The sequence below is a fragment of the Corvus cornix genome, chromosome 2 (genome assembly GCF_000738735.6).
Source record: "Corvus cornix cornix isolate S_Up_H32 chromosome 2, ASM73873v5, whole genome shotgun sequence".
Classification (NCBI taxonomy): Eukaryota; Metazoa; Chordata; class Aves; order Passeriformes; family Corvidae; genus Corvus; species Corvus cornix.
Window position 1 is genome coordinate 7,392,037 of NC_046333.1, and position 12,759 is coordinate 7,404,795.

At 40.7% G+C, this 12,759-nt stretch overlaps 1 protein-coding gene across 5 annotated transcripts in view; it reads left to right on the forward strand.

The window, feature by feature from the left end:
- The window catches only part of DPP6 (dipeptidyl peptidase like 6), a 540,400-nt gene that overhangs the window by 495,055 nt on the left and 32,586 nt on the right, over positions 1-12,759 (forward strand). For all 5 annotated transcript variants that reach the window (XM_039549156.1, XM_039549157.1, XM_039549155.1 and 2 more), the window contains exons 13-16: positions 5,232-5,339; positions 5,904-5,995; positions 7,681-7,728; positions 9,604-9,722. In XM_039549156.1, the coding sequence (XP_039405090.1) occupies positions 5,232-5,339; positions 5,904-5,995; positions 7,681-7,728; positions 9,604-9,722 (367 nt within the window). The remainder of the gene's footprint in view (positions 1-5,231; positions 5,340-5,903; positions 5,996-7,680; positions 7,729-9,603; positions 9,723-12,759) is intronic.

Below are 12,759 nucleotides of genomic sequence, written 5' to 3' on the forward strand. Positions count from 1 at the left end.
GAAAACGTTAAACGCTAGTTTGGGTATACTAACCTCTTCAAGAAGGAGATGAATTGCACACCAGGCAGCTGCTGAAGGAGCTCAGGAGTGTGGCTCAGCTCAGGATGATGACTCCTTGGTTGAGACATTTTAATATAAGTATTTGCAAATGAGCCAGGTGCTCTGTCCCCTCTGGAGGCAGCCAGGGTGGTGGCAGTGGGGTCACACAGCCAAGGGACCCTGGGCAGGGTTCAGCCCACCACAAAGACCTTCTTTGACAAGTGTCCCAATTTTAAATCATTAGGACCAAGGAATCCAGCTGCTTGCCTCATTCTTTAAAATACTCCTTCAAAATTCTCCGTGTGCATGGTTTGAAAAGCACACATAGGTTTTGCCTTTTTCCCAGGAATTTAAGTGCATCCTGGAATTAGGGACAAACTTCACAGTTGACTGGGGGAAGGAGACGAGGAGAAGATCCTCAGCAGGGACGTGAGGAAGTCTCCAAGGATGACAGGGTTGACTTTTTTCAGCTTTCTGAAATCCTGGGAGTTCTGAGATAAAGCATACAAGGCATGAATTTGAATTTTGTTGTTGTAGTAGTTTGATGACTCCGTGGCATTTAGCAGTCTGTCTACAGAAGGTCATAGTAAACAATCTCATGTTTCCTTCTGGGCTTCAGTTAGTGAATACATTTTATGCAAGTCCAAAATCTTTAGAGAGCCTCTCTCCAACACAGGCAAAGAGAAATAAGGCAACCACTCCCTGTGCAGCTAAAAAATAGGATAAACTACTTAAAGTATAATGAGAAATACACAGTATTTACACAGGTTTTGCTAGAAAGTATCTGTCACTCTTTGTCAGATGAGGTGGCACATGTTCACTAAAACTGCCCAGGGACTCTGGAAGTTTATACTTCTTTTATTTATATACTTGCTTGTGCACTTCTGAGCCCAAGAGCCAGACTCAACTTCACTCATACTTTTGCTTAAATACACAAATTGTTTGAAACACTAATTATAGCTGTAAGCAATTTTGTTTCAATTTTTGTGAGGAAGCCATTTTCCAATAGTACTGGGGATGGTCATATACAGGCAATGAGTCAGCAAGGGAGAAATCAGACAATATCTGAGCACCTTCTGAAGATAAACTTTACTGGCATTTTAATTGGTTTATTTATTTAATTGTGCATGTGGCCTGAAAAAAATTTAATTATAAACCAGGGTGCAATTGCAACTCCACCAAAGGCTGCAGTCTTTCACATTGACGTTGACAGGACCAGGAGATTACCATAAAATTATTTAGAGACCTCTAACCTCCAAAACTGCCCGTGTGGGCTGGCTGCCCTCCCCTGATAACAGTTTCTTTGGGTTGCATTTTTCTTTCCAGTCCCTATTTCCCCTGTGTTTCAGATGACCTCAGTCTGAAACTGAAGACTTGCTCTCTTAAAAGGCTGAGATGTTGAAAACCTCGCACCATTTTTTTTACTACTCCCTTGCTTTGATCCTGCATAACCCAGAAATGAATCTTACATGTAGTTAATAGGAGGCATGAAAAGAGATTTTTAAAATAAAACCAGATTCCAGAGGAACTTACAAACAGGACCCACTTTTTTCACTCTGTAAAACTTTTTTGCCATGTACTTAGCCCATAACTGACCTAATTTTGGCCTAAAGACAAAGGATGCAGCAGAAGGAGGACCCAGAGTCCCATAACTCCAATACCCAAATTCCTCTGCCAGAGATAAAAAAGCAGCTTCTGGCTACAAACAACCTTTTTGATGCTTAAATGGAGAGTCCCCATTTCCTCCAGTGGAGGGGATGAGCACCCAGACACATGGGATCCTCTCCAGCTGCTGACACTGATTTTGGTGCAGCTGCCCTGGCTTCAGAGATGGCCATTGGTGTGGCCAGAGATGGCCTCATCTGAGCATGGGGACAGGGATGGAGGATGAAGCTCAGCACTGCCCCAGGGGCTGAGTGTGTCAGGAGATGGAAAGAGGAGCCCTAAAGAGGAGGGGACTGCATTGTCCCATTAGAGTCGGTGCACACTGGGTGTTTTCTTTGTTGGATTTACACAAAGTGTTTGCCAATATGCAAGGGGTTAAAAGGACTCATGTCACACCTATCTGCTTATCAGAGCTATGGGACTGTGACACTAAAAGTGCTGGGACATTTCACTGAAAGAATAAATGCCCACACAGCAAAATCATTAATGCTGGGATCTGGGCAAAGGTGGATCAGACAGAGAGGGCAGGAGAATGCTGAGGAAGGGAAAATGCATCAGAGAATCAATTGGAAAGGATTCAGTTATTCAGATTAATTTGTTTCCTTCTTAAAACACGAGGATGAACCAGAAAATAATAATTCTTATGGAAGTATAACTCTCAGTCAGTAAGAAAACCAATATGCAAAGAATCTGCTTTGCCACTGATTTCTGTGAGGAAAGTGTGGAGTCCAGCCAAGAGCATGTGAGGCACTGTAGAAGAACAGGAGGCTGGGATTGTGTTGAGCACAGACAAACCAGTTTGTAGCTGCAGTGTGTGGTGCTGAAACATGATGATTTTTTGACCCATGATAATGCGTGCGTGGTTTTGGTGGAGCTGTACTTCTGTGTCCATGAATCTTTCATACATTCCAACTCAACCATAAATCAGATAATTTCTCTTTCAAACTTTTGTCCCAGTGAATATTTCATCATGCAAATCCTCGAGGTTGGAGACACTTGTGCACTCCCCACCATCCTGTATGCACCTTATCTTCCCCTTGTTTTACCCGAGGAGTCTTCCTCAGCTGGCTGCAGATCCAGTGATGCTCAAACACAATTGAATTCACTCTTCTTTTTTTTTTTTTAATTTTTTAATTGTTCTTCTTTACTCCAGGACTTTGAGCCTTTCTCTAAGACCTACAGAAGCTCCAACTGCATTTAGCACTGTCCCCTCACCCATCCCAATTCTGCCAAACTTGGGATAAGCCACAGAGGCACTAGGCACTCCTTGTTTTCTTCTCCTGACCATTTGCAGATACATTGACTTGAGTTGTGCAACTCTGAGCTCCAGCACTGAACCCTCCAGGAGGTTCAGAGCCCTCCAGCAGCCTCCCATTACCTTCTCTTTTCCAATAAAACTGAAGTATTTGGTGACATGATTTTCTCATATTTCACCGTCATCTACAACAAAAAGACTACAGACATTTGAGACTATATCCATATCCTTATCCTTTAATTATGTATTAATGAAACATGAGTTTGTTCAATCCCTTTTTGCACCTACTGATACCAGCTGTGGCCATAAACCTCCTGTGGCAAAAAAACTTCCACACATTCCATGCCTACTGCATAGTAAAAGTATTTTCTTTTACTAGAACTAAACTGATGTATTATTTTCAAGGAGGGCTGTTCTGTTCTAGTGTTGTGGCATTCAGTCAATAATGGTCAACCAAAGGCTCAGACAGCTCATATCACATGCACAATATTTTAATTAGGTAGCTCCCTAAATTACAAAATCCTGTTCCATGAGAATTTCAGTCTGTCTCCTCATTTACCACCTGGGATCAGTCATCTCTGTCACAAAGTTCTGACTGCATTCATGTGTTGTCTTTCCAGCAACAGGAACATGCAAACAGGGTGCCTTGTAACATCAGCCCAGTGCTAGAACCTCACACCTGTGCCATGAACTTCTTTCCCCTGTAGCTCTGAATGAATCTCAAACTCATCTGCACAATGCCTGCTCACGCTGGCAGAGACATATTGCTGGAATATATAATGCAGGAGGCACAGATACAGAAATGGGGGGTGAACTCATTGCTACCTACCTCAGGAAAGGAAAACCTGTCGAGCAGAAGGTTTGCCTGAGTTATCACAGTCATTATTCAATGAGGTTTCTCCTGTCATGAAAGACATTTGGAAATAATATAGAGTTTCATGTTTCAGGTTCCAGAACAATGTCAGAAACAAACGAAACCATTACTTCATAGATTTGCAACAAGCTGCAAATGGGCACATTTTAAAATATACTGAAAACCTAAGCAGGGGAAAATAAAAGAGAAAAAGAACAGTTTGAACACCTAATAGATCCCTGACAAATCTGATAAATAGTGGAAAAGAATTAATCAGTAAAGAACAAAAGAGCAAAGAAACATAGAATAGGAATAATGGGTTAGCTTATGGGAGGTAAAAATGTTTATTCCTTTGCTGTGCCGTAAGTCTCCCTGTGTGGCCAGGTTCCTGCTGGTTCAGTGTGGTATCTTGGCATGTGCCAAGCAGAAAATCAAGATATTTGATTAGCACTGAACTGCAGAGGACCCAGAAGAGGCTGGCAACAGTATCCTTGTTGATTGCCCTGGAGGAAGAAGGGTCCACAAAGCCCAGCCAAGAAAGGCAGGGCTCATCCAGCCACAGAAAATCCTGATATCACAGAAGAGCTTTAACAGAGGTTCAGCTTTTTATTTACTCCCAACTAGTCGAGATTTAGAGTTAGCTTCATGTAGCCAGTTCTCTTGGTACAGTGCTCCTTTGTCCCACCGTATGGACCATCCTTTGCCCTCCCTGGTAATCTGCTGTTCAACCATCTCATGCAGCAGAGACTTCTCATGTGCCTCAGGGTTCTTGTTCACAAAAATAAGACTCCCTTCCAGGAGGTGCTTGCTTGCCACATGTGGTGTTTGATTTTCCTTCTGCTGAGTCTCTTCTATCTCTGGGTGAAAGTTCTAGTCACCCAATAAAAGCCAATCACCACATTCACCTGGGAGCTCTGTGCCAAAGAGAGTTCTGCAGGAGATCCTCTCCTTCATAAATAATTCAGTGGGATAAGCATTTGTAAGACAGTAGGAAAAGACAGCAGTTAGATGCTGTTCAGTTGTGTTTCCTCCAGGACAGGAGCAGAGAGGTTCTTCCAGCAGGGTAAACAGGGTTTGTCACACGGGTACTAAAGGCTGTATTCCAAGTCCCCCAAGCAGTCAGCTGTATATGTGTACTTTTGGCGTTGCAAATGGGAATTGACTTTGTAGCTGAGGAACTCGCCTTGCTGCCTGTCTTCCAACAGCTGAAAGGTGTCTGCTTTCCCAAGAGCAAGAAGCAATAATCCTCAAAACTTTCTCCAATTTTCAGCAGGCTCTTTGTTTGCCTCAGCTTGTTGTCAAAGAGCACTTTCTGTTTTGCTGTGAATTAATTTCACAGGGTTTTGGAGTGCTGAGCTAATTCTAAGTACAACCAATTAACAATTAACACTAATACACCTAATTTTGCTGCTTATACAGAATGAAGAGCCCGTTTTTTCCAAGGACGGTCGGAAGTTTTTCTTCGTCCGGGCCATTCCCCAGGGAGGACGTGGGCACTTCTACCACATTGCCATGTCATCATCACAGGTGACTCACTGCTGCTGCTGTGCTGCTCTGGGTCTCACCTGAGGCAGACAGCAATAAAAGTGGTGTCTGTGCTTGCAGCAGCGAGATGGGGAGGTGCAGATGTAGAAAGGTCTTGTGCATAAGATAAAACCTCCAATGATGCTTTATTGGGCGTAAGATAACGTGAATTTCCAAATGAAATACTTAGAAGAAAAAGGTCAATCAACTGTCTCTTTCCAAGCATTATTATTGTTTTGGTTTAGTTTTGTAATGCCACCTTAGTTGTAGATAAGCAAATCGCCACCCTGCCATAAAGGACTAAATAGAAGCGTGTGGGCACACTGGATTAGAGGAAAGGGTTTGAAGTTGCTCTGTGCTGAATTCACCTCATTGTCTTCAGTGGAGTCATGGTTAAGATGATTGTGATTCTGTTTTTTCTATGCCTGCAGATTCACAGAAATAGCAAATGTAGTGGTGGAAATTGCAGATGTATGGTGTATTTTTCATGGGCAATGGAGCCAGAAGAACTCCCTTTTTCATAAGTTTTAACAATAAAGAAATCTACTTCTCTTTTCTTTCTGGCAGCCCAACAGTAGCAATGACGACTTACAGGCTATTACATCTGGAGATTGGGATGTGACAAAGATACTGGCATATGATGAAAAGAGGCAGAAAATGTAAGTAAATTTTGGCCTGACAGATCAGACTTTGTTTAGCCCTGGGCTCTGAGGGCTAAACAGGGCTCTCAGTTACAAAGGTGTTGTGTATACACTGAAACCTGTGAGCATAAGGAGGTGGGGATAAGAAAGCAGGAGAAGCTGTCTCTGTTTTGGCTTAACCTCTCACACCATTACATGTATCTTGTGTTATTTTGATTAATCTGTACAGTTCAAACCTCTCTTTCTGTGACTATTAAATAAATTTGTGCAGAGGAGTAATTTCTCCTGCTGCAACTTCTAATGTTAGCCTCTGTAGGAAAGAAGCCTGTTTTCATCAACCACCTAGTCAGTTTTGGAAAGATTCCTTTGTTGACCTGCAAAAATACCAATGCAATGGGAAAAAAAGAGTATTTCGTTAGAATTAGAAAAAAAATTTAAAAAAAGAAAAACAAACCCACCCTCCTTCACACTTGCTCTTTATGCTACAGAAGTAAAATAACTTCTGTAAACATTCATTTTTTCAAATACACTTCAAGAAATTATGTAAGAAAATATTTAGCTTTCTGAAATCAAATAACAGATTTCTTTCCAGACAAAATTTTAGGTGGATATGAGGTTCTCACCTCTCAGTTACTTAAGGTCACTGAACAGTTGAGTAAATAGTTTCTGGAATACAATAAACTTTGAGTGATCATTAAGAGCACAGTTCTTCTTCAAGATTTTGAATGCTCTCAATCACCAATAACTTCAGAGCAATATAAAATCATAGAAACACAGAATCACAGAATGGCTTGGGCTGGAAGGGAAAGATCTTCCAGTTCCAGCTCCCTGCCATGGGCAGGGACACCAGGTTGCCTGTCAGACCTGGCATTGAGCACTTCCAGAGGTGGTCTAAGCAGCAAACTAGCACCAAAGTCTTACTGGCATTTTAACTGGCCAGTCAAGCAGAAAATACCACACACAATTTGTGCAATCAAGATGTGTGCCTGGGCAAGTGCAGCTTGTTGGAAGCAGATCAGCAGGGATGAATATCCTTCCTGACATTGTTCACCCCATGGATGCTATATTTGCTCCTGTGCTTTATCATTATCTACATGAAATGCATCTGGAGGATTAATTCAGACCCCAGAGGCTGGACTGAGGTCAGCCACCTCCTGCAGCATCTCTCCTTTACCTCCAGAAGCTGCCACTGCACAACAGAGCTTGTGTTGTTTATCCAGAAAGGATAAAGCACTCACCACAGTCTCAGGACAAAACAAGGACAACAAAGTGTTCTTCAGCTTCATGCTCTGCCTTCCCACCAAACCCTGGTTAGCTGTCTATCTGGGCATAGAATAAAATGCGGCTAGAGAAGTAAAAGCTTCCTCTAGAGGAAGAAGAAAAGTCTTTAAAAGAAATTCTGAGCCATAAAACTTGAAGTAAAAAGGTGGATGTCTTCCACTTAATCACTTGATCCTTTTTGATCCACTGATTTGACCAGTGTAGGACCCAAAGTTTTCCATGCTTGTTTTAACTGCAGTGCAGTCAGCAGTGGACTTTCTTGAGCCTCTCAGCAATGTGTCCCTCTGTATCTTTTTCTAATTCAGTTTAAACCTTGCTTTTACAAGACCATGAAAATGGCAATATGAGTAAAGGTGTTGTTGCATGAAATACTTCTAAGCACCCTTCTAATGGTGCAATTCACTTTTGTTTTTCCCCTCCAGTTATTTCCACAGCACAGAAGATTCGCCAAGAAGGAGACATTTATACAGGTATTTGCTTTACTAACTTCATATACAGAATTTCCCATCTCTTCAATTTTACATGAATCATTTCTTAAGTTTTTGTCTTTAATGGCATTGCAAGATCTTTCAATGTGTCACTGGAAAAGACAGAACAGTGTAACCACAGTGAACAAAATGCTAGACACTTTGAAATGTTCTACATTAAGAAATTTTCTCATATTAATGCAAATTTTAAATTGGTCTCAAGAATGACTGTCACAAAACTTTCCAACAGAACTTCTTAGTATTTGAAAGAATTCAGAAATACATAAACTAATGGTATAAACTGTTTTTATACTTTCCAATAGAGGTTTTGAGAAATTTGATAGTAGCTCACCTCTTCATGAAACTGAAAAGCATTAACAATATTTTATGTTTAGAAACCTTTTTCTGCAGTTCCAGAAGAGTTTGGTATCCTCCCTAAAGGTATGAAGAGCAAAAGGCTGGCTTTACAGCAAGCTATTGCTAGTGTTGCTATTGTGAAATAGAGTGGAAGCAGATTATAAAGGGGAGGAAACACAAACTTTTAAATAAATACTTTGGAATCATTGTTCCATTTGCCCTATTTTTGTTCCCAGTCACCCTGCTGCCATCACAACATCAGTGATGAGGGGCAGAGCTGGTGACGGCTTAAGCGGATAAGGGACAGTCAGTACATTTTCCTTCTCTCCCACGACATCATACCTTTTTTTTTCCTCAGTGGGAAGGAAACTAGAGCAAACTAAATTACCTTTGGTTAAATAATTTTTTCCTTCCAAGACCTATATGCTTGTTCACTGCACTCCACAGTTTTTTGGGAGTGTTTATTTCCTTGAAGAAAATTTAAAAAATTACATTAACTCTTCATTTCTATTGAAATGAGAAGAAAACCTTGCTTTAAAAACTGAGTCCAGGCACAGCTGTTCAAGAGCTGCTGGAATGAGTCAAAGTGCTCCCCACCCTTCCTTGTCTTGGCATCCATCTCACCCTGGTGCCTCATCAGCCTCATCTCCCCACACAGATAACTGAGAAAGAGCAGATGAAGATCTGTTTTTTTGTGTTTGATTTAGTATATTTAATTGGGATTGAAGTTAGAGATAAAATCTGAGCCTAAACAAGAACCCATGATCTGCTTATTTCAGTCTGTGTGATCCTAAAAAGGTTGTTTAGCCTCATCTCTTGAAATGTTAGCAAAAAACACTCACCTGCTTTACAGTCATACTGGTTAATATTCCTGAAGTTTCAAAATGCTATAGTGGTACAAAATGTTACCTATTAACATTTGCTAATAATCTGTAATTCATTCTTAAAAATTCAGTGGACTCCTAGCAGCACTTGTGAGCGAATGGGCAGGCCACATTACCTTCTTCAACAAGAGATCCCTAAATTCAGTCTTTCCTTTCTACTTGGAGGTTATAAGAGCAGCTATTTAAACCTGTAAAAAAGCCTTTGGCCTCTGAGGCAGCAGCTAGAAAATCAGACCAGTGATGCAACCAGTAAAAAAGTTAGAGAAAGCAATTCCAGCTCTTTGTTGTCTGTTATAATATAAATAAGTGTAGAAATATTGCTCATTTCGTCCACCAAATTATGACTTCCTCTTGTGGAATTGCAACCATCATTTTCTTTCAAAAACTATACCTTCCTTCATAACCACCTGACCTTGCAAAATGACATCAGTATCCATTTATATATTCTCTATTCAAGCAGGAGGGGAAAAAAAAATCCATTACTGCTATTTAAACTCAACCAAATGGAAATACTTTGTCTCTTACTAATGTTGGACACATTAGATTTATATTCTTGTTCTAAAGTAAGGTTCAAGTAATCTTGCTTTCAAATAACGTTTGCTCAGTGACCTTCATGGAATTGTATTAACTTTTTCAGTGCAAGCACAAATGGGAACTTCAACAGGAGGTGCCTGTCCTGTGATCTGATTGAAAACTGTACTTATTTCAGTGCATCCTTCAGCCACAATCTGGAATACTTCCTCCTGACATGTGAAGGTACGTTGGGTTCTGTTATTGTACTTGCTGTGCCTCAGGGTCAGGATTTAGAGCCAGCACTGATATCTTTAGACAAAGAGATGCTTTCAAAGCTTTACTCTTGACATTTTTCTTTTCTTTTGTGTTTTTACTTGTAGCTAGAAAGCAAATATTTACAACCTTTTCCTGTGCATACGTGCATAGAAGGTAGAGGTAGATTCCTCCAGCCACAAGTATCCTTAAGGGAAAGTAACAGCAAAACCTGGAGAATATAAAACATCAGAAAATTTATGAGAGAGAAGCCAGTAAGGTGGGGTTTACTGTGGGTGACAGGGACTGAGTTCCACATACATCAACCAGTACTGTGAACAGAGGGATTTAAAGTAAGTTACAACAAGAAGACAATTGGCCAAGAAAAGGCAGTTTACAGAAATGTGCCTAATGGACAATGTGAGTACAGAATATCTGGTGCTTCCCCACTCATTCATCATAGATTTACTTTAACTTGGCATAATCTGCAGGTCCAACAGGAATTTCCTGTTTTGAAAATGCCTGAGAGTATCCAAGAGGCCAAGGATAGAGGACATTGCAGAAGAGTCAATGAAGTTTTTTCCGGCTTTGTTAAGACTAAGTGCAGATCTTCACAAAACTTAATCCTATGTAATTTAATTCTGCTTAATTATCCAAAATTGCACACACAGTGCATGCACACCAGTCATCTGCTCCTAGGATTGAAGCTGCTCAAATGGCTGCATGTCCTCTGAAACAAGGCTTGAAATCTGCAAACAGGAAATTCCTTATTTTCAACAGCTCAAGAGAGAAGTGAGTAGGTTTTGATGGGATATTTGCAAGGAATTCTTTACTGTGAGGGCAATGAGGCCCTGGAACAGGTTTTCCAGAAAAGTTATGGGTTCCCCATCCCTGGAAGTGTTCCAGGCCAGGTTGGATGGGGCTCTGAGCAACCTGGGATATTGGTGCCCACGGCTGGGGGACATCAGGGGTCTCTGTGGTGATGCAGGGGCTGCCCCTTCTCTGACTGGCAAATACCCATTGCTGCCAGTAATTGTTTGTGGTGAACACCAAGGGTAAAGAAGGAATATTTGAGATGGTAAAATGGGAAATAATCAAGACAAAGTGGGGAAATAGAATGGTTACCATACTATAAAGTAAAACAGCTGGACTAGGACAGCTGTAAAAACATGTTTTTCCCCTGGAAGGGAATGATAGGCTGCATGTTGGAGGCATTTAAAGGTATTAAAAAAATATCTGGCAAACACAGTACAGAAAAATAGCATTAACAGGGTATTGCATTAATTAACTCAATTGACTAATTAACTTAATGGTCTTACCTGTAAATATGAATTTATAGCTATGGCAATTATACACAGAGAAGTGTCCTTTGTTAATAAACATTCAGTTCTGTAGTAAATATTACATTTACAAAGTTCCTCTCTTTAAAAGATAAACCTTACTCATTTTTCTTCTTATTTTCAAGAACAGCTGTCAGAAGCCACCAGACAGTGTCCATTTCCTTTGCACCAAGATAATTGTTTAACCATAATGAGAATCGTTTGTGAATAACAAGATTCAGGTTTATAAAGGGCCTTATCAACAGTTATGAGGTGATAAGTTTTTGATTACATTAGATCTCATCCACAAAAACCTGCAGCAATACCTGAAGAGGTTAATGAGTTTTATTAGTGTGCACATTAATCCAGTACACAAGATGATGATTTTGCATAATGAACCATGGGCCTGATTCTCAGCTGCTGTACACAATAACTCAATTATAGGGTCATTAGGGTTAGATGTGTTTACATCTGCTGAATATATCTTTGTCTGAATTTTCATTATTCCGGACTAAATCCTCAAACTGAAACCTCACTGTAGCACAAATACAGCACAGCTTCATCTGTGGAGCTCATCTCAGTGTCTCCATTTAGATACCTCCAAAAAAAAAAATGTATACATGAGAAAATACAGAAATCTTGGTAGAATTTCCATTTTCAGTGAGCTTATAAAAATATCAGTCCATTGCATTTGGTGGAGTTATTCCTTATTTACATGACTGAAAGTGAGAGGTCTTTCAACCTATTTGCTTTCAAGCAGTTTACAGGAACCACATTTTTTTTGGGCACTTTTCATGTTGGGTCCATCTAACTTCAGATGTGCGCTATGGGTGCACTTGCAGCTGGGACAGCTCCCTTTGGTTCCTGTTGCAGCTGACGTGAGACAGGTCAGTGTAAACCTCTGTTCTGGATGAAGTGCAGACTTCTGGATAAAAATATCATGCTGTCAGGCTTTGGTCATATACATAGGTGTTGTGGTTTCATGGAGAATCACCTGGATCCACTAACAGGAGAATTCCTGTTCCACAGCTCCTCAGACTGCTGAGCCAGAGCTTGGCCATGCCGCAGTTCCTCAGGGTGTTGGCTTATTGCTCACAAGCACTCATGCTCTAGTATCGTTTTGATTAACAGGAAATCTTATTTATTCACGTGTACATATAACCCATAAACGGAAAAACTCCTTGATGAGGATATACAAAGGGAGCCTGCTTATCCTGATCAACCAGACAGAGCAAGCCCACCAGGGTGAACAAGAGTTTGCCTTAAAATGTCTGCTCCCCAAGGGCTTCTGCCAGGAGTGCCCATCTCTGCTTCCCAAAAAAACCCCACAGCTGGAGCTGATGTTCAAGACCAGACAGTGTCAGACAGTACCTGTGGCTGCTTGGTGCTTTCTTCTCCATAATATGTCTAACATGCATAAATTTGTATATAAATATGTATAAAATGCATAAACCTCCATAATATGTATAAAATGCATCAATATGTATAAAAGCACCCAGATCTCAGGTCCTGCTGTGTACTCAGTGACTGTGACATGAAAATGTGTGCTCATAGTGATCACTGGTGTACCCCATGTCAGCCTCATATGTATCTTTGAAGGTGGCTAAATTAAATGATTTTTCTCCAATCAAGCCTGTGGTACCTTAAAAAATTGTATTTTCTCAGCTGTCCACAGAACAAATGCATGGGCAAATATTTATGGCTTGAAA